Here is a 23,051-nt window from a genome sequence, read left to right on the forward strand (position 1 = left end):
TGGTATTATTAGAACCAATTTAGAAAGTTATAATGGTCTCAATATAAATTTGCAAACAATTACCATACCACATTGAAGGTGCTTTTAATGTTTAGAAATCATTGAAAGTTTACAATCAAACTCAAAATCTCAATGCATGCTAACTAGTACCACCACTTTTTCCTTTTCCATTTGGACAACTTTAATAATAAAAATACATTAAGCACAAAGCTCAGTGCATATTCCTTAAGTACCAAATACTTTTCCTATTCTAGTTTGTATGAATTGTACTTGCAAGAGTCAAATGTATTGTGTTGAGAGAGAGAGAGAGAGAGAGAGAGAGAGAGAGAGAGAGAGAGAGAGAGAGAGAGAGAGAGAGAGAGAGAGAGAGAGAGAGAGAGAGAGAGAGAGAGAGAGAGAGAGAGAGAGAGAGAGAGGTGAACATACGTAGGGGGACAAGGAGTGGGTATTTTCTAATGACCATAATGCAACCATTGAACCATATATATTATTGTAAGCCTCAAATGCTAAGGCTAATGTAATTGGATAGATATAAGTTTTCTATTTACAATCTCTCTTCAAATCCTTTTTGTCTCATTAGTGTTGAAAATAGCTCGAATGTAAAAAGGCACAAAAGCCCTAGAGATGACAAGCGATTTAGGCTTACTAAGCTTTCAAGATTCATCGTGGAGGTATCTAAAAGAAGCAACAAAAATGATTTTTGGAAGGACTTGTCATCGTTACATTTGTCTTTGAAAGTGATCTCCTTAAATGCAATGAAATTGGTCCGTCTACCCACCATGGAAACTTTGAGAAAACCTTCCCTTGCTTTCTTTTTTCCAAAATAAGGGGTGGACAATCGTATTAACAAATCAACATCAAAGAAGTAGATGGTCTTAATAAGAAGATGTTTGGAGCTCAAAAGGTGGGTACACATAAGATGAATACAAGGCCTCTTAAAGATATTTTGTGAGTAATGGGGGAGAGAAGCCAAGGTGGGGGCAATGGAATGCCACCAAACATTATCACCACATAGTATGAGATATTACGCTGTATTAAATAGAGCATGACAACAAAACTTCATCCTTCTTACTGGCCTTATATCACATGATATGGCAACCCATTACTAAAACCATTGTGGTTGTGCAGTTGATGCGATACATGCTAAACTTGTATTGGATAGGCTTGTGTTCAAATCGTAAGTAGAGGCTGTCTACCTTTTTTCAGGCATTAGATGGAAAATGCCAAATTTGGAGGGGGGAGGGGTCGCCACATTTTCAATAGGGCCCTTATGTTTGTGTAACCCAGCATAAGCTATGGTAACCCCAAGTGTGAAATAAAAATCTTTTCTTACATGCAAAATTGATAAGGCAGGATTCAAGTGGCCTAGTCACCTTGAGTGTGAATATACTATTTCCTTATATGTAGATTGATAACATATAATATAATACCACCGAGCAAGCTTGGCCTAGTAATGTTAAGTGTGGATATAATCTTTCATTATATGCAAATTGATGACATATAAGTCACCGAGTCTGGCCGAGTAACCCTAAGAGTGAATAAATAAATCTCTCATTATGTGGAAATTGATGACGTGGAAATTCCACCGAGCGCGGCCGAGTCCTTGCGGGACGGTGCAAAATATAACGAAATTATAAAAGGATGACTTCCAAAACGGGAGCATCGTTACTCAGCACGGTGGGAAGATCTAGGCCGCTCATCTGGCCACGTCATCCGGGCGGGAAAGAAAGAAGATCTTGGGGAAGATCTAGGCTGCTCGTCTGGCCACGTCATCCAGGCGGGAAAGAAAGAAGATCTAGGCCGCTCATCTGGCCACGCCATTCGGCTGCGAAAGAAAGGCGCCACGTAGACAAAAGGCGTGGCACGTAAAAGCGAGTGCCGTCATCTGATAACGGAAAAATCCCTCTTCGCAGCCTTCTATTGCGATCTTATTTCTTATATTAATTTTAAAAAACCGCTTCTCTAAAAATATTTGTAAATCGCGATTATTGTAAAATTGCGATTATTTTAATTTGCGATTTTTTGTGCGAACAGCTTTTTGGGGCCGTCAAACGAAAAAGGAATATAGGCTTACGTTTAAAAAAATAAAATAAATCAATTTTTGGTTGGGGATGTGGCCATCATTTCTCTTTCTTAAAGAAAGGGTAAAATTAAAATATGCCGTAATTAGAAGATTAGTGGATTAAATTACAAGAATAGAAAAAGAAAAAGAAATTTCGCGTTAAAGGGCAGCTCCAGAGGTGGCGGGAGGTTTCTGTTGCTGGTAAAATCGCTGCTGTTGCTTGCTTTTGCAGGATTGTCTGTCTGCATGTTTACTTCCTTTTCTTCTTCTTGCCCCCCTTTTTGGCCCTCCTCTCTCTCCATCCCATCTTTAATGCTGCCATAAATAATTTTCTTTAGAGGTGCTTCGTTTTTGCGGCTTCACCCTCCCCCCTCTTCCAACCTGCCGCTTCTTCTTGGTCGTGCTCCTGCGGGAAAGGCCTTAACGGATTACGAGGAGAAGACTTCTTCATCTCCCGCAGCAGTGCCTGTTGTCGATCTCGATCCCCTGCTTCCCTCTCAGGTATGCTCCACACTCTGTGTGTGTGTGTCTCTCTCTCTTTGACTGTGTTTCTAGGCGTAATGGAACGGGAAAATCTACAATCAAATACTATGTTTCTAGCTGTAATGGAACGGGAAACACAACAATCAAACGCATGGAGGAATAGAACGTGCCTTCCTCCACACATGGCACACGCTCTCTCTCGATTTGTCCCTCTTTAGTTATAATGAAACGCGAAACACTGCAATGGAGTGCTCGGGGAGAGGAAATTTGCATTGCGATTCAATTAGACCGAAACTGCCACAGGTCTTTGCTCAGCTCAATCATTCAGGGTGAAACAGAGCCGTTGGGCAAACTTTTTGCACGGGGCCTTTTTTTTCGGGAAGTAATCGAGCTCCGATCATCCATGTAAAACTGAAGGCTGAGGTTTCATCTCTGCTGCAGTGCCGGTTTTGAGATAATTAACATAAAAATGCACCTTGATGTTCATAAGGAGTCACTTTACGTAATCCAGCATCCTCAACTGAGATGTCGGATCACAACTTTAACTAAAAAGATTATCACAACCTTACCTAAAAAGATTATTGCATTGCCCAAGGCGAGCATTGTTACACTCTCTAATTCATTCTCATTATCATCAAAACCCTCAAAATTTTAATTGGTGCTCTTGAATGTTTTCTCATTGACAGGAAAGTCTTGTTTGCAAAGTTGGGGTTTTCAAAGCAGGGACTGCCTGGCAGAGGACAAACTTTATACCTTCGAACTGTTGTGACTTCTAATGAAAAGAAAAGGGTAGAAAGCCGACACTGAGAAGGCACAAGCTTCAGATTACAGGTTCAGCATAGTATGAAGATCGATAACCTCAAGGAGTTTCACCCTTCATGCTAATAAATCAATGAGAGGGGCCAAGTTCCCCGGTTTGCCATGTTGGTATCCAAGTACAATGCTCTGCAATATTTCTTGTTAGTTGCTCATCATTGTGGGAGCCTCCCACGCAGTAAGAGACTACATTGTTAGGGTTTTGCATACCTTTGCGCTAGTAATGCTATATTACTTTGATCTGGGGTTAATGGTTATGTGATGGTTGTGATGCTGCAGCATGGCTTTACTGCTTTACCTGGCTTGGCTTCTACTTCTTCAAGTCAAGCCTTTTGATTTTGTTCTGTGCCAGTCTGTGAGTCAAATTGAAGTGCAAGCTGAGACTTTTGGTGGCAGTACTCGAAGTGATTTTGGAAATTCATTCTCCAAGGTGTATGTCAACACCACTCTTTCTTGTGAAGAAGACCTGAGAGGCATTGGTTCCCTGGATACAACGTGTATTGTCAATAACACTCTGGTTTTGGAGGACGACTGCTCCATAAGAGGTGAAGGGAGTCTTACTTTTGCTGTCAATGCTTCCATCAGTTGCCCTGTTCGAGGATGCACAATTGAAATCAATCTGACGGGGGATTTGTATTTGGAAACAAATGCTTTCATAAGAGCTGGAACAATTGTAGTAGATGCAACAAACATAGTGTTGGAAGAAGATTCATCTCTTGACACAACAGGTCTAGGTGGGTTGCCACCTCCACAGACAAGTGGGACTCCTCTCGGGCTTGATGGTGCAGGTGGTGGGCATGGAGGTAGGGGTGCTTTCTGTGTGAAGGGTGATGGCAAGGACCAGGAGGATGCATGGGGTGGGGATGTGTACTCTTGGTCTTCCCTTTCAGTCCCTTGGAGTTATGGAAGCAGAGGTGGAACTACAAGCAGAGAGGAGGAACTTGGTGGGGGTGGTGGAGGAAGGATCTATATTGCCTGTGCTGGATTGAGTTTAAATGGCACTCTTCTAGCAGATGGGGGCTATGCAGGTGTAAACGGTGGGGGTGGATCAGGTGGCAGTATCAGGATTCAGGTCTCTAGCTTGTATGTTTCTTTTAACTTACAGCCTCCTGTTTTCGTGCTGAGTTATGTAGCATTTACTAGTTTACAAGTCCAATGATTTCAAAATCTTCGTTCAATTGGTTAGTGGTCAGTCTGTTAACTGTTGAAAGGATTTGAGAATTTTAATTTGAAGTTGGTTAGGTGTGTCAACTGTTGAAAGGATTTGAGAATTTCTATTTGAAGTTTGTTAGGTGTGTTAACCATTGATCGATTCCAAATTATGTTAATTTGTTAGGTGTGTTAACTATTGATTGATTCTAAATTATCAAGCTAGAAGCTGAGATTATCACGCGAGTTTAGAATCCTGAGACAATTTACTTGAAGCATTTGTGATGCCAGTATTCTGCTGTTGATTGAGTATGCATCCTGTCCCCTGAAGGGACATGTTTAAAAAGAGTTCAAGCTTGCAGTCAGGAACATATTTGGCTGAGTTATGTTAGTCCAAGGTTTTTAGCCTAAAGACTGCTCCTGAAGCTGAATTATAATATTATCTGTAGACTGTGTCCCATATGGATTAACCAAAGACATTCAGACTATTAAATACAGCAAGCTATTTGTGGAAGTTTGTGTGACATGCTTGGAGCAGTGTAGTACTGCTAGACAGTAGATTATAGCTTCTGTCAGCACCATCAACATTGTTGACATTTGTCTTACTTCTCATCAATGCAGGAATATGCTAATGAAGGAAAATATTTCCAGTGGGTGAATAAATGAGAGTGTCTTTTTGTTGTTAGTAGTGATTCTATGTTGTGTCTCTCGCCTGTCAGTCCTATCACTGAGTCAAAACAGGGGACATTTAGGAGCTGTGGTGTCCATCCTTAGGGCTTAGAACACTTCTTGGGTGGCCACTTTGAGTGTATTCCTATTTCTCATATCTTTTACATTTCATGTGTAATATAAGCAGCTGTAGCTCCATAGTCATAAGTGAGGGGACATAGGAACAGTTTACAGGAACTGCAGAAAGTCGGGGATGAGGACAAGGGACCAGGATTATATTAAAAAATACACAATATATCAAACTTCTGAATGACACCAGGGTCTGGCAGAGAGGGAGGGAGGTGTCAAAAGTGGATGCAGCAATGGAAGCATGAAAGATGCTGAAACAGACTGCTGAACACAAGAGAGAAGAGAGAGAAAAGAGAACTTAGAGAGAAGAGAGAGAAAAGAGAACACAAAAACACTGCAAAAGAGAACTTAGAGATGTGCTCTGGAAATGGAATCCATATACCAAGCACAAGATAGTCGTGTACAATAGTGTCTCACCAGCTGCATGGGCACTAGCACTGGCTTACTCTCTCCATAGGGCATGCACTAGATCTGCCAAGTGATGAATGAGTGTGTGCAGGAGTAGCCTGAATAACTAGATAGAAAAGAATGCAAATAATGCATCAGGTAGGCCAGATGCAGGTTGGTTATCAATAAATGCCAAAGTTATTAGCAAAGCGATCCCTAAAAAAGTTGTTTCGTATGCACAAAAAGCTTTATAAAGTGGGCGGTAAATCTTGTGCTATAAAAGGCCTAATAAACTCAGTAAGACTTGGCATATGAGAGAGGGTGCCAACAATCTAGTTAGCTATTGAGTGAGTTTGAGAGTGACCTCTAAAAAATACCTAATAAACTCATACTCACTCATGAGCTGACTAGATTGTTGACACCTCTCATATCATAGGTGATCTGATACAATACAATGATACAATGATAATGACTCATCATAGTCCATACAACAAAGACCACCGGAATAGGACTGTGGATACCCAAGTAGTTGGTGATCAAGCCACTACCAAGGTGTCTCGAAGAGAATTTGAGCGTCGATGCCAAAACCTGAAAAGTAGAGAAGAATCATTGCATCTCTTTGTGTCTGTCAACAATACCTTGTAGTGGCATATATGAACACGCAAAAATGCCTTTGATCATTGAGGATGTATGGGTAAAGCATTGGGCACTCCATCAACTTTAGAGAGAGCTAGTAGAGCACAGTCTCCACAAGATTGGTCTCTAGAAGGGCGGATTGCATGTGTCGAAGCTGATCCTGTACTTGTATAACACGAAGCAAGAATGGTTGGATAGTATCTTTCGGCTCAAACTTCATTTGTTGGAATCGTCCATAAAGGCTAATTGCACGCATGGTTGAGGGAGCCTCATATAGCATCTGAAGTTTAGCCTAAATCTTGGAAGACATCCTATGGGAGTTGACCGCTAGAAGAACTCCTTTGGACATATAACAAAGAAGAGCAAAATAGGCACGGGCATCATCAGTATCCCATGCGAGCACAACTTTTTTATAGTTGTCCTTGTTGAAGTTAGTTGGAAGAGGAGTAGGATGCTCAGGACGCTCAAAAGCTTCAGAAACAACGTACCATAACCGTATTTGAACAAACCATGATTTCATAATAACACTTGAGGTTAGGTAATCAGGGCTGTGTAATTAGCCATCAGTAGAATAGTAGGGGGAGCCATTTGGAGAGGATAGAAAGAGAAAAATAAAGGAAAGAAGAGGAGGAGAGAGTATAACCAAAGCACAGCTCAAACTGCGCTGATGGGAGTTCACACATAGTGTAAGACAAGCTAATCACAAAACAACTGCAGCAAAAGGACAAAATCTCAGCAAACAGAGCTAGAAGGGGAAAATTACAGCCAAGAGAAATTGAAAATATAGTCGTCCAGCTTGTATGAGTCAAAATGCAGACAATACAGGCATTAAATGCAATAGTACCACAATAAAATAATGCAGAAATTGAAAACACAATGTTGGATATGAAATGTAGGTAGTAGGAGCAATTAACACAGTAAAGGTAGACTGTAGAAGCTCGCAGCAGGCAGAGGAAATCAATGATCAGTAGTAGAGGACTTGTAATCAGCAGAAAACAACAGCAAGAGCGTAGATCCTGAAATCTGATACCATGCTAGAAGCAGATGCAACAATGGAAGCATGAAAGAATGGTGAAATATTCTGTGACACAAGACAGGAGAGGGAGAGAGAAAAGAAAATACGTGAACACTACAAAAGAAGAGAACTTAGAGATGTGTTCCAAAAATGGAATCCATATACCAAACATGAGACAGCCGCATACAACAGTGAGTCACTGGCTGCATGGGCACTGGCATTGGCTCTCTCTCTCCACAAGGCATGTACTGGATTTGAAAGTGATGGATGAATGACAGAGTGGAGAGGAGGAGCTTGAATAAATAGGAAAAAAGAATGCAAATCATGCATTAGGTTAGCCACTGAAGTGACCACTAAAAAATACCTAATAAACTCAGTAATATCTAGCATAACCTAGACTCACTCGTGAGTTGACTAAAGTGCTAATAGGAGGGATTAATGTCTACTAGAGGCCCTATGAGACAAAAATACTGATACATCCAAATAACTCAAGGGAAAAACTAAATAACCTTAGTAGAAGATAAAAGCATGAAGTGAAAATAAAAAAGTGACAAACTACATTGTGTGGGCATACTGTAATAGTAGCCATCTACAACTGCTAGAGAAAATAAAATGGGTGTAGGTGTAGAATTGGAGAAAGCTGTAGGGGAAGCATTTGGGTTTTATCCCATGATGTCTTGCATGAGTTGGTCTAGCATAAACAAGCTATATTGCCCAAATGGTGCTGTAGGATGCCATGCCATTATCTAATGGATCTTCCAGGTGGCTAATCAGGTCTAGGTATCCACTGATCATGTATGTGTAGAGTGGCTACTGCTTTAAAGAAGTTGGTGAGTGTGTGGTGGCTTGTGTCGTGGGCTTGCCTCCTTTGTCTCTTTTGTAGCATGTAGTCCCAATGTTTGTGTAGCTCGATGAGGAAGAGGCCAAGGCAATATTGGTTTGAGAAGTTCATCTCTTTGGGCAAGGGGTGAAATCTATTATGAAAGAGTGGAGTTGCCCTTGGATCTCATTTATATTGGGGAGTGACATATGTAGTGCTCCTTGATGTTTGGCTCCAACTGGCATAGTTGGCAAATCGGATCCTCTAGAGCAAGGGGGCAGCACCATATTAACATCTATAAGAGGCCTAATCAGCCTAGTAGACAGAAGTACATGCATCTGAAAATTAGGGAATTGTCACGTTTCACAAGTAGAGTAAAGAACATATAATGTGAAAGAAACATCTAGCTAGGGATCAAAAAATAGTTAGAAGAAATGAGAACTATGGATTTGATACATTTGCTAGTATGGCAGAGCATTAGAATTGATGTGCTCAAGTGCGGACATGAATGAGTAAGCCATGAGCACTAGAATGTGCATCTCTTTGAAGTTTGTGGCGTTGTCTAAGGTAGCTCTTTGTGGTGGATCCATGGGTTTATGTGAGGTGTGCTTTGAAGTATTTGATGTGGCTTTAGCTTGAAAAAAATTCTATAAGTGTTCGTTGCTAATATCCCCAAGGTGCCTCCCTCCGGACGACACGAGGTGCTCTCTATGTTGGTGTAGATCCAATACAAAGTCTAAGGCAACATTGATATGCTCCATAGGGACGGGTCCCTATATGCAACTGACATGAGGATGTGCTAAGTTGAACAATGGTACACTATACTCAATGAGAGAAGGTTGTGACCATGTACCTTAGCAAATCGCAAAATCGTTAGGGACAAATGGAGAAAATGCTCCTGATAGAAAGTTATCTTTTGTTCTAGTGCCACAATAGGTGCTAGCCATGTAACATGTTGTGGAAGTGTATAACTAAATGATAATGAGCTTTAGGAAAGGGGATTTTAGGCTATATTGTAGAGGTGGGAGGTCATCGGTGTGTAGCCTATGTAGCTGCAGCCATACACTCATCATCTAAGTGTACCAACATTGTGTGTCGTCTTGCAATGCTAGTAGTTGTTTGGATGACTCTAGAGCAAGTTTAGAGTATCTTTCTTAGGCTCCAAAGTTTATGTATAAAAGCCATTGCTTGAAAAAGGTCCTCAACCTCGATAGGTGGTGTCCCCACCTCTACTTTGACTATCTCATGCAGCATTAGTAGCTAACTTCTAATCGTCCAAGAGATCGTGATCACTAGGGTTCTCTTCATTTGTTGACATGTATCATAAATCTCCCCTTTGTCTAGAAATGATTGCTTTGTTCTCTCTCTCTCTCTCTCTCACACACATGGTAGATGTTCGGTAGGAGCTCCATATAAGGTGTAACCAATATGTCAAAGAGTTAGAGCTTTGTTTGGGGCTCCCAAAATTGTGCGTATATGCAATGGTTCTCCATGGCTCTCAGTGCTTGCATAGCCTCTAGTATTCTTTATTGCTTTCCTCATAACGGTTCTTGAGGTTGGAGAAGTAACGGTAGTGACTAACTTTTAATCATCCAAGAGATCGTCACTAGGGTTCTCTCCATCTGTTGACATGTATCATAAATCTCCCCTTTGTCTAGCAGTGATTGCTTTGCTCTCTCTCTCTCTCTCTCTCACATGTGTGATAGATGCTCGATCCTTAGATAGAAGCTCCATATAAGGTGTAACCAATATGTGAGAGTAAGTTTGTTTGGGGCTCCCAGAATTGTGTGCATGTGCAATGGTTCTCCATGGCTCTTAGTGCTTGCATAGCCTCTAGTGAACCTATCCTTTGTTGCTCTCCTCATAGCGAATCTCGATGTTGGAGAAGTAACAATCAGATACACATACTCGTGTATCCACTCCACTATCTTCCCACCATATGTAAAAGCGAATCTATTGTAGCTATCTCTAATATTCTAATATAGTGGATAAACACTTGTATTGATTTTCTAACTCTCATCTCTTGGCAAAGCTGGCCTAGAGTGTCTATTGGAGTGCGCGCTCTTTTGCAGTATCTAGCCGTCTCAACATGGAGTTAGTATGAGGATGTGGAGCTGGCCAATCACACATCGAATCCCTTGAGACGGATGCGCATCCATGTATCCCGGTTTTTGTTGGCCAATCACACATTGAATCCCTTGAGATAGATGTGTATCCATGTATCTCGGTTGTACCAAGAAGTTGTTAGATGTTAAAGAGAATAGATGGTCCAAGTAAAAGGCCATCTTTGGACTACTTTTTGCCAAGTTGTGACATTGTCGAGTTGAGACGGATGCGTATCCATGTATCTTGGTTGTTGGCCAATTACACATCGAATCCCGTGAGAGCGCATCCATGTATCTCGGTTGTTGGCCAATCACACATTGAATCCCTTGAGACGGATGTGCATCCATGTATCTCGGTTGTACTAGGAAGTTGTTAGATGTTAGAGAGAATAGATGGTCCAAGTAAAAGGCCATCTTTGGACTACTTTTTGCCAAGTTGTGACATTGTTGAGTTTGTCTATATATTGGTTGATCTCTTGATTCCACTCATGGTGACTAATTGCATAAGATGGCACCTCCAGCTTGAATTCGAAAGGTGGCAATGCTTGGAGATTGAGCCTTTGCAACCCAAACTAGACATTAACTTGTGAATTCTAGTATCTAGAGTTCGGTTTGTTGCTAGCTATTGCAAGGATTGAAGGGTAGTCTAGAGTACATGTCCCTAAGGGGAGTCCTATAGTTGATGTAGAAAGTAGTGTCTTCAACAAGCTTTCATTTTGTGCACACAATGGTGTGTGGGATTGAGACCTTGCTTTGGATCGTATGAGAGATCTTTACCACCAAAGGCCGCTTCTGAAACCAGTCTTCTTGAATAGGGTGGTAAATAACATGATTAAGCACTAATTACAACAAGTATAAAGTTCACATAAACGGAAAATGCACACTTTACGACTTTAATCTTGGAAATTAGATACCTGATTTGCCCTAAATTGGCGCCCCTTGCTATATTTTTTTATCTTATATTGCAAACGGAAGGAGTACAACTGAGATCCTCTAATCTCCTTTGCTAATCCAAGTGCCTCTTGTTGTCAAAACTGACCAGCAAGCCTCTAAACCAATTTGCCCCTTGGTTTGCTTAGGGATTGGCCTTCACCCTGCTCCTTGAAAGACAAATTTAGCCCCAAATCTGATATTGGTTTACTGGTTGGCTTCTTGAATCTCCTTGAAATTCTTAATTTCAGCTGTTAGAATTCAAGTCCTAGACTCTCAATTCTGAGCATGCATCTCGAGGCGCTTGTCGAAACTATAATTTTTGCTGTAAATTAGGGTTTATGGCAGAGATTGATTGAGATCTCTTCCTCTGATGGCTCAAACTATTAGAAAATATTGAGCTAACTTGAGAGATGGCTAGGGGATGAGAGAGAATGTTGTAGAGAGAGAAATTTCAGAGTTTTATCACGAGAAATCTGATGGCTCAAACTATTAGAAAATATTGAGCTAACTTGAGAGATGGCTAGGGGATGAGAGAGAATGTTGTAGAGAGAGAAATTTTAGAGTTTCATAACAAGAAATGTTGAAGAATTGTTGTTGCCCTGCTCAAACAGCCATGGAAGTTGTCACTGTCACGAGGACCTGAATTTTTTGAGATACTCTAATCTTGTTGATAATGTTTGATTAATATATTAATTAAATGTGCAAGGTTGTTTAGCACATGTGATACACATGGCAATTATTTTATGGTAACAAGCCAAGAACCCTGAGGATGCAGTGGGTGTCAAAGGCAAAAGTTGTAATAAGTTATGCCTGACAGGTAATAGATGATACCTGGTGTCAGATATCGGCCTAGACCAATTTATTGGCCACTAATGTCACTGGTGACATTAGAGACTAGGTATTAATTAATTAATTAATGCCGATCTAAGGGCTAATAATTGCTCAGGGATACTTGGAAGATAAATTGGCCCAGCCAATTCAATTGTTGGTTGGTGAAATTAAATTTCTGAATATTAGAAGAATTATTTGAATTAATTTTTAGAATCAATATTTTAAAAATTACTTTAATAAGTTGGGTAATTCTGGAAAATCGAATTAAAAGGTTGCCACTTGGCAAAACTTGACTATGCAAGTGGGAAGAATGTTTTTAGGGTTTGATAGAAGTCTATTTCAGCCATTGTGAGAGAGGAAGAGACTGTTAGAGAGCAAGGAGAGATGGTTGATGTGATTTGCAACCACCAGGGATGTTATAGTATCTGACAGCAGTTTGGAGCCCTACGGGAGCAGGTGGCAGCAGCCCAAGGTTCTTTTGGTGCAGATGACAGCATATAGGATGGGGCAATAGACTTTTTGGTGGTCCTATTGTTTGAGTAGGGCAGCAGTAGTTTTTTAGTGTTTCTCGCGATGAAACTCTGAAATTTCTTTTTCTACAACACTCTCTTTCATCCCTCAGCTAGGGTTTTGACAGCCGCCTTGGGATGCATGCTTAAAATTAAGGGCATAGAACTTGAATTTTAGTAGTAGCTGAAATTGAGAAATTTTAGGGAGATTCAAGAAGCCAACTAGCCAATATCAGATTTGGGCTGAATTTGTCTTCAAGGAGCAAAGTGAGGGCCAATCCCTAAGCAAACCACGGGGCAAATTGATTTGCGGTCTTGTTGGTCAGTTTTGATAGCAAGAGGCACTTGGATTAGTGGAGAAGATCAGAGGATCTTAGTTGTACTTCTTCCAGCAGGCTGAAATTGAGGAATTTTAGGGAGATTCAAGAGGGAGGCCAACTAGTCAATATCAGATTTGGGATTGAATTTGTCTTCAAGGAGATGAGGGTGAAGGCCAAGCTCCGAGCAAACTAAGGAACAAATTGGTTTGGGGGCTTGCTGGTTAGTTTTGATAGTAAGAGGCACTTGGATTAGTGGAGGAGATTAGAGGATCTTAGTTGTATTCCTTTCATTTGCAATATAAGATAAAGAAATACCACAAGGGGCATCAATTTTGGGGCAATTGGGTGTCTAATGTCCAAGATTAAAGTGGTAAAATGTGCATTTTCAATTTATGTGAATTTTATGCTTGTTGTATTTAGTGCTTAATTAGGTTATTTACTACCCTATCCGAGGAGAAAGGCTGGTTTCATGGTTCCATTGCCGAGATATTATTAATTCCCTTATCTTGGTGGGCCTCAGGCACTCGAGTGAAGATCAGAAGCTTTGCTCTAGTGCTGAAATTGTTTTCAACTAAGCATTACAACAAGAATGTCTTTAGATGGTGAGATGGGATCAATCAGGGATAATACCTCTTAATTTGAAAATTCACAACTCTTGTCTCAATTACCAAAAGCAACTGTTGTACCCCGAATAGAGAAGGCGACTACAATAAAGGTAGGAGAATACCCCAATCATAAGAAAGAATTGGCCAAAATAGATAAGATTAAGGAATCAGTGGAAGTAGCATAGGAATTGTCAAGACTGAAGAAGCTTTGGAGACCATCAATCTCCTTAGAATCTCTAATGCTTTGCATGTGTTTCTACCTACCCAACCCTTGAACCTCGGGTGGCAACTCTTACCATCGAATCACTCTAGTTTGGCCACTAACATATGCATGACCAAGATATTACCACTCAACATCATACATGGCAACTCAAGTTTCAATATCAAGAGGTAAAACCTAATGTTATCTCAACCCTTGCATCTACTAAGCGGATCCTACATCATCAATAAACCTACTTTGGGAGCCTTGGGGACCAGTTTTTCTCTCGATGGAATCCCTAAGGGACTTTATGAAGCAAGGAATCATTTAGCATAGTTAACAAAAAGTATGCTATGAGCTTGGGGAAGCCCAAACCTGTCCATTTTTATTTGACTTTTGTCAATTAGATTAAAGTCTAGCCACAAATTGTGCTGAAAGATTGGCTAGTCAAAACTTTTAGGATATAATTTTTGGTAAACTTTATCAGTATGAAAGGATTGGACTACAATCTATGACTTGGATATCCTTAGGTACGGAACACATTACCTATCGAGAATTGGTCCAATGTAATTCTTAATATTGGACAAGGCACGTAGTGTCATGAGGGCATGTATTTTTGAAACCTCAGTTAACATGTGGATTAATTTTTAATCACATGGTTAAGTAAATGTTATACATGTGAGGTGTAATTGGGGTTAGAGTAAATTTACGAGCCTAAGATCTGAGGAAATCACGGGATGCCAAAGGTCAAAGTTGCTATAAGTTATGCCGCACAGGTACTTGGTGGTATCTGATGCCAGTTGTTGGCCTAGGTCATTCATTCGGCCATAAGGGTCAGTTGTTGGTGACACTAGGGGAAGTGGTGTTTAATGGTACCTAATACCAATCTGATGGTCAAAGATGACATAAAGACACTCAGGAATGGAAGTTGCCTAGCCAATTTAAATTTTGGCCAGTTAGATTATTTTTCAGGGCATCGAAATAATTATTAGATTATTTTTTAGTATTTAAAGATTGAAAATTAATATTTAATTATGAATAATGCTGGAAAAACCATTTGGAAAGGCTGTCACTTGTCAAAAATGCCTATGCAAGACTGAAAAACGTCTTTAGAGGTTGGAGAGGCATTTTTTAGTGTATTCAGCTTGTAAGAGAGAGGGAGGAGATGCTGTGGTTTGATTTGCAGCCATTGGAGGATCTTCTGAGGCAGTGAGGGGCAGGAGAAAACCAATCAATAGCGGGTGACAGCATCTAGAGGTTATTGAGATAGGGAAGTAGCAGTAAATGATTGATTTTCTTCAGTTCTTTGCCTCTACAAGCTGTTCAGATGACAGGGTAGTAGCAATAAACGACAGATTTTTTTCAGTTCTTTGCGAAGAAAGTCTAAATTTTCTCTCTTCTCAGTATTCTCTCTCATCTCCTAGCCTTTCTACAGCCTTGCTCCGAAGATTACAGCATTGAGATGATCAAAGGTTGAGAAATTTCAGATTTCTCTGTTGTAAACCTTAATTTGCAGAAGAAATTAGGGTTTAGCAGTAGCCTCGGGAAGCGTGCCAGAAATTGGAAGCTCTAAGACTTGGATTCAACAGGGCTGAAGCTGTTTTTAGCCTATTCAAGTGAAGGGACCAGCAAATCATTGAATTTGGGGCATGTTCCATCTCCATCAAAGTGGGTGAAGGCCAATTGATTGCGTGAATCAAGGGGGAAATCAGATTGAAGATTTGCTGGTCATTTTGGACAGCAAGGGGAGTTGGAATACTGAAAGGGACTGGGAGAATCCCATTGTACATCAACTTCATCTTCAATTAAGTTAAGTAATTACAGAAAGGGGCGCCAGTTTTGGGGCCAATAGGGTGTCCAATGTCCAAGATTATATGGTAAAGTCTACATTTCAGTTTTGTGAATTTGTTAATTGCTGTAAATAGTGCTTAATCAGGTTATTTACCATCCTATCCGAGGAGGAAGGTTGGTTTCACGTAGCATGGATAGTAAGTTGATAATGTTGGTTTAAATCAAAATGTGGGTCCTTCTAGGCCTTTAGAATTTGATGATTAGCAAGAGGAAGAGGAATTTGATGACTAATGTAAAGATCAGCTGAGGACATCAGCTGAAATGTTAATGTAATTGGTAAACAATCCTTAGTTCATATGCTTTAGAGGAGGGTAGCAAGGCAAGAAGAGGAAATCGCCTTCAAGAGCTTCGGTACGACAAGATGCAATGAAGGAAGAGGCAATACAACAGCATGATGTTCTAAATGTAGGTAGTAAGCATAAGCAAATGATACCAATGGGGCAATTGATGCATATGCAAGGCTAGCTTGGAAGTGCCAATTCAATGCTTTTTGGACAGTAGGGCATGTATGCAATGATGGCGCAGCCATGATACTTTGGTGGTGGCACTAGTTTCCATGGTATGGTTGTTTAGGGACCTCATATGTAGCAACAAATTAATTAGAGACTAGTGGTGGTTTAGGGACCTCATATGGACATTAGAGACTAGACATTAATTAATTAATTAATACCGATCTAAGGGCTAATAACCGCTCAAGGATACTTGGAAGGCAATTTGGCCAAGCCAATTCAATTATTGGTTGGTTTCAGAATCAATATTTTGAAAATTAATTTAATAAGTTGGATAATGTTGAAAAATAAAATCAAAAGACTGCTACTTGGCAAAACTTGGCCATGCAAGTGGGAAAAACGTTTTGAGGACCTAGTAGAAGTCTATTCCAGCCATAGTGAGAGAGGAGGAGATTGTTAGAGAGTAAGAAGAGGTGGCTGATGTGATTTGCAGCTACCAGGGATTGTACAGCATGTGATAGCAGTTTGGAGCCCTCAAGGAGCAGGTGACAGTAACTAAGGTTCTTTTGGTGCAGATGATAGCATATAGGATGGGACAATAGTCTTTTTGTTGGTTCTAAGTTGTAGGTGATACCTTTCATGGTTGTTTGAGCAGGGCAGCAACAATTTTTCAGTGTTTCTCGCGACGAAACTTTAAAATTTCTCTCTACAACATTCTCTCACCCCCTAGCCATCTCTTAAGTTATTTGAGCATTTTCCAGTAGTCGGAGTCGTTAGAGGAAGAGATTTCAGTCAATCTCTTCTGTAAACCCTAATTTACAGTATAAATTAGGGTTTTGAGGGCCGCTTGGGGATACGCGCTTAGAATTAAGAGCCAAGGCCTTGAATTCTTGTAGTTGAAATTAAGGAATTTCAGGGAGATTCAAGAGGTTAGCCAGCCAATATGAGATTTAGGACTAAATTTGTCTTTTCAAGGAGCAAGGTGAATGCCGATCCCCAAGCAAATCAAGGGGCAAATTAGTTTAAAAGCTTGCTGGCTAGTTTTGATAGTAAGAGACACTTGGATTAGCAGAGGAGATTAGAGAATCTCAGTTGCACTCCTTTCATTTGCAATGTAAGATAAAGAAATATTGCAAGGGGCATCTATTTTGGGGCCAATCGGGTGTCCAATGTCTAAGATTAGTGGTAAAATGTGCATTTTCAGTTTATGTGAATTTTATACTTGTTGTATTTAGTGCTTAATTAGGTTATTTACCACCCTATCCGAGAAGGAAGATTGGTTTCAGTCACCTACAGCTTAGGACCACTAGAAAGATTGTCACTTCCTCGTATATATTGTCACCTGTACTAGGATATTGGGTTGTTGTCACCTGTCCTTGGAGGGCTCCAAATTGTTGTCACTTGCTGTAGGATTGGTCCATAGTGGTTGCAAATCACATTAGTAGCATCTCCTTGCTCTGTAATAGTCTCATTCTATCTCACAATGGTTGCTGTAGGACTGGTCCATGGTGGTTGCAAATCACATCAGCAACATCTCCTTACTCTCTAATAGCCTCCTATCCCACAATGGTTGGAATAGACTTGACTAGCCCCTATAACGTTTTTTCCACTTGCATGGGCAAGTTTTGCTAAGTGGCAGTCTTCTAATCCCATTTTATAGCATTATCCTATGTATTAAATTAATTTTTAGAATATTAATTTTGAAAATTAATTTGATAATTATTATAGTGCTAAAAAAATTCATTTCACCAGCCAATAATTAAATTGCCTAGGTCAAATTGTCTTTCAAGTATCCTTGAGCAGTTATTGATCCTTAGACCAGCATTAATTAATTAATTAATGCGACTTTGATGCCACCACTACATTGTGCCAAAAGAAAAGCATACTGCAGTAGAATTTTCATAAGGCATCATAGTCACAACATTAGCCATTATTGTCCAACCATGCCAAATGCCTTGAACTTGCTGAAAATTTCCAGCCAACATATACATAACATAAAACTGAAAATTAGTCCAAAACTGTCGCTAGAAACCAATTGGATGCATCCATTACTCATGTTTCTCAAATGCTCTAACTTCAAAACTACGGTAAAGCATATTCTCAGCATAAAGCATGGCTGAAACTATCAATGACATTTACTATTATGTTGTTGTCGATGGAACTAGCTGTAAACCATTGGAAATTGAGCATAAATTGATTATTTGCTGATCTAGGAACTGATTACAAACTATTGCAAATGTGATCCCAAACTGATCACAAACTCATTGCAAGAACTGTTCAGCAATTGATGCAAAACTGATCCCAAAAGTGACTATAAACGGTTCTCAAACCGATTAGAAGTTGATCTCAAAATTGAGGCAAAGACTTGTGCCCAATTGATCATGAATTGATCCCAAACTAATTCAAAAATAGTCTCAAAGCCGTGGTAACAACCATACTGATTTGCATATATTTCATAGTGACTAGTACATTGAGTAGTGACCCCATGGCAGACATATTGTCAGCACAGTACCTTGAATGCATGTTAAATACATCCGAGATCCTTGAGCATTAGGTAATACTTTGGACCCTTGCTCTGTTGAACCTAATTGAGCCCGAACTGAAGTCGCTTGTTGAACTTGATTGAGCCCGAACTGAAGTGGGCTATAACTGAAAGGCATCTAGGTAAAGTTGCAACAATTGAGGATGGTCTGCGAAGTCATCCTTTTCCATCCACTTAGCAACTATTGATGAAACAATGTTAAAGCTTCACCAAGAAGCATATGGAAACTTAACCTCTAACTTTGCTTATCTCGGAACCTCCACTAGGTTGTAGGCCTTTCTTCCCCTTAAGCATTGTGATCCTTTGTACTTTCACATTGTTGCTATTCCAACTTAAATATGCAACATTGCATCCAGTTGACTAGTTCCTCATGTGTACCTGACATGCTAAGAACACTAGATGCATAAGGAAACATTCTTGTTTGTATACTTTGAACCATTGCAATGTGACTGTGCATGCGAATTTGTATACTACCAGCCATACCAAGATACATTTTCTCATACATTGTATGCATTACTAGTTGCATTTTTCCTCATGACCAACACTATACGGAGCATTTGCACGACCAGCATTAATGCCATGAGTCCCAAACACAATGGGCTAGATATATGTGTTGCCAAACTTGCCACTTTGTGCATCAACATCATGCCAACATTTCTATACATAGGGTTATGCATATTACTAGCCATACCCGGAACATTGAGCCTTGCACACCACTTATTGGTTTCTGTATATCATAAGGAGTTGTACCATACATCTCCGTATGCGGTCCTAGATCCACCATAGCATGGAAACTAGTGCCACTACTAAAGTAACTTGGTTGCCCTATAATTGTATGCATGCCCTGGTGTCTAAAAAACATTGGATTGGCACTTTCAAGTTGGCCTTGCATATGTATCAATTGCTCCACTAGTATCATTTGCTTATGCTCACTACCCATGTTTGGAACATCATGCTGCTGTATTGGCTCTTCCTTGGGTGCAGCTTGCTGTCGCGAAGCTCTCAAAGATGATTTCCTCTTCTTGCTTTTGCTGCCCTCCTTTAAGGGTTTAAAAAGCGCATGAACTTAGGATCATTTGCCAATTGCATAAACATTTCAGCTATTGCCCTTAGCCGATCTTTAAACTTGTCATCAAATTCCTCTTGCTCTTGCTAGTTATTAGCTTCAAGAGACCTAGAATGACCCACTTCTTGTCCAATTTTCTCATTCTCAGCTTGGTGTCCATGCTTTGTGCCTTGTTCAAGATCAAGCATTGCATTTTCCCCAACACTTTGTGCATTTTCAGATTGAGAGGCATCATCTCTACTTGATCCCATCTCACTATTTGAAGACATTTTTGCTGTAATGCTCAATTGAATACAATTTCAGTACTAGAGCAAAGCTTCTGACCTTTAATTAGGTGCTTCAGGCCCATCAATTCAACGGAATTGATAGTATCCCGGCAATGGAACCATGAAGCTATTCTTTCTCTTAGGATAGGGTGGTAAATAACCTAATTAAGCACTAAATACAACAAGCATAAAATTCACATAAACTGAAAATGCACATTTTACCACTTTAATCTTGGACATTGGATACTCGGTTGGCTCCAAAATTGGCGCCCCTTGCGGTATTTCTTTATCTTATACTGCAAATGGAAGGAGAACAATTGAGATTCTTTGATTTCCTCTGCTAATCCAAGTGCCTCTTGTTGTTAAAACTGACAAGTAAGCCTCCAAACCAATTTGCCCCTTGGTTTGCTTGGGGATTGACCTTCATCCTGCTCCTTGAAAGACAAACTTAGCCCTAAATTTGATATTGGTTGGGTGGCCTCTTGAATCTCCTTGAAATTCCTTAATTTCAATTGCAAGAATTCAAGTCCTAAGCTCTCAATTTTGAGCACGTATCTTGAGGCGGTTATGAAAACCCTAATTTTTGTTGTAAATTAGGGTTTACAGAAGAGATTGACTGAAATCTTTTTCTTTGTTAGCTCAAACTGTTGGAAAACACTGAGATAACTTGAGAGATTGCTAAGGGATGAGAGAGAATGCTGTAGAGAGAAATTTCAAAGTTTATCGCGAAAAATGCTGAACAATTGTTGTTGCCTTGCTCAAATAGCCATGGAAGCTGTTACCTACAGCTTAGGACCACTAGAAAAACTGTTGCCCCCGTGTGTATATGGTCACTTGCACCAAAAGGACCTTGGCTGCTGTCACTTGCTCTTGGAGGGCTCCAAATTGCTGTCACTTTGCTGTAGGAGTGGTCCAAGGTGAATGCAAATCACATCAACAGCATCTCCTTGCTCTCTAACAGTCTTCTTTTCTCTTGTAGTGGTTGGAATAGACTCCATTAGCCCCTAAAAACGTTTTTCCCACTTCTATAGGCAAGTTTTGTCAAGTGGTAGTCTTGTAATCCCATTTTTCAGCATTATTGTGTATTAAATTAATAGTAATTCTAGTACTCAAAAAATTAATTTTACGAACTAATAATTAAATTGATCCTTAGATCAGCATTGATTAATGCCTAGTCTTTGATGTCACCACTAATATTAGTGCCCAATAAATTGGTCTAGGCCCAAATCTGACATCGGTTCCCATCTAGTACTTGTAAGACATAACTTATCACAACTTTTGCCCTTGACAGCTACTATATCCTCATGGTCCTTGGCCTGTTATCATGAAATAATTGCCATGTGCATCACATGTCCTAAACAACCTTGCACATATGATTAATAACGTAATCAAATGTTATTGGCAAGATTAAAGCGTCTCAAAATTTCATGTCCCTGTTGATAGCTTTCATGACTGCTATTGATCGTGATATTCCTTTACCCCCTCTACAGGCTTTACCCTTGTAGTAGCCTCCAATGCACCATCGTCATCAACCTTTGAGTCATTAGAGGTGGAGATAGCGGAAAATATCTACTGCAAATCTTAATTTACAGCAGAAATTAGGGTTTGATAGCCACCTTGAGATATGTGCTTAGGATTGAAGGCCTAAGACTTGAATTCTAGCAGTTGAAATTGAGAAATTTCAGGGAGATTTAAGAGGTTAGCCAACGAATATCAGATTTGGGGTTGAATTTGTCTTTCAAGGAGCAAGGTGAAGGCTAATCCCCAAGCAAACCAAGGGGCAAACTGGTTTGAAGGCTTGTTGGTCAGTTTTGACAGCAAGAAGCACTTGGATTAGCATAGGAGATTAGAGCATCCCAGGCACCAGTTTTGGGGCCAATACGTTGTCAAAGTTTAAAGTTGTAAAGTATACATTTTCAGTTATATGAATTCTATGCTTGTTGTAATTAGTGTTAAATTAGGTTATTACCACCCTATTCGAGGAGGAAGGCTAGTTTCATTGATCCTTTGTGATCAGCCAGCCCTTCTCATTCTCTCATTCCCTTGCAACTGTATGGTGTCCACATTGACGTGTAGACTATATGTTGGGGTTGACCATTGCAGTCTTATGTCTTTTAACCATTGCAGTTAGATTGTTGCGAGGGATTGAGCCTTAATTTGATGGAATTGAAGTGAATTTAAGTTGTCAAAAGTTGAAAGGATTCCGACTTCATAGCTTGGTTCTCGTGGAGAAAATTTTAGTTGAAAGAACTAATGAGTTTTGAGAATTAATATGAAGAGAAATACCACAAAGGGTGCCAAGGGTTTTGGAGTGGATTGGATTCGGTTGATCTCTTCTCTCGAGGACAATCCAGCCCAAAGTTCGTAAAGTGTTGACTTTTATTTAAATGATTTGTTTATGTAAAGATTGCTTGCTATAACTAGTTGGTGTAAATCAAGGTTTTACCACCCTTCTCTGAAATGAAGGTTGATTTGAGGGTTTTTGTTTTCTCTCCCCAAAAAGAAAAGCAAGGGAAAGGTAAGAATAATGTACAATCATAAAGACTAGTGATGAGTAAGGGAACTCCTAGTCTAGAATGAAATTTGTCAAAAAAGTATGGAGCATCAGAAGCAAAGATATGGTGTTGATAGATTTGTTGTAAATAGAATGAATAGAAAAGAACAACAAGTATACAAAAGAACTTGGAGAGGATTGACTCGGGAAGTGGAATCCATATACCAAGGCTCAAGAGTAGTACAAGATATAGGTTGAGGACAACCAATAGAGTGCGACAGTCTCCCTCTCTTCAATGGAAGTTGTGTGCTAGTATCTGATAGATGTATGAGAGGAGCAGGAATCAGCCTATAAATAGGAAGAAAGAAATACATTAAATAATGTAATCGATTAGCATTTAATGTTGCAAAAATCTAGTCAATCACATTTAGTGCACTTGGCACGACAATGAAGTGCACTCCGATTGGCGGTTTCGGCACCTAGTATAAACACTTTGAGACCATATACCTTACTAACATCATTTTTCAAATCATAGCCGATCAATACAACAAAATATAGAATGGTTAAGGAGCCATCATACAACAAATGACGATCGGATATGACCATGTATACTAATCAATGTTGGGTGATCAAACCACTAAATTGCCTTGTAAAGACATTGATGTTGTTATCGATTGTACGAGGCTTTTACCATAGAGAGTAGAAATAGTTGAAT

At 39.9% G+C, this 23,051-nt stretch overlaps 1 protein-coding gene across 2 annotated transcripts in view; it reads left to right on the plus strand.

The window, feature by feature from the left end:
- The first annotated feature begins 2,256 nt into the window (after nt 1-2,256).
- LOC148016610 (ephrin type-B receptor) overlaps nt 2,257-23,051 on the plus strand; it is a 158,817-nt gene continuing 138,022 nt past the window's right edge. Inside the window, exons 1-3 of one of the 2 annotated variants that reach the window (XR_015688087.1) lie at nt 2,257-2,563; nt 3,232-3,504; nt 3,641-4,444. Coding sequence is in view for 1 of the 2 variants with exons in the window: in XM_087664191.1 (XP_087520317.1) it covers nt 3,467-3,504; nt 3,641-4,444 (842 nt within the window). In the remaining variant the exon portion in view is untranslated. The remainder of the gene's footprint in view (nt 2,564-3,231; nt 3,505-3,640; nt 4,445-23,051) is intronic. The other variant, XM_087664191.1, reaches the window with a different exon arrangement.

The sequence above is a fragment of the Lygodium microphyllum genome, chromosome 23 (genome assembly GCF_053477565.2).
Source record: "Lygodium microphyllum isolate KBCC chromosome 23, Lygodium_microphyllum_v1.1.10, whole genome shotgun sequence".
NCBI classification, from domain to species: Eukaryota; Viridiplantae; Streptophyta; class Polypodiopsida; order Schizaeales; family Lygodiaceae; genus Lygodium; species Lygodium microphyllum.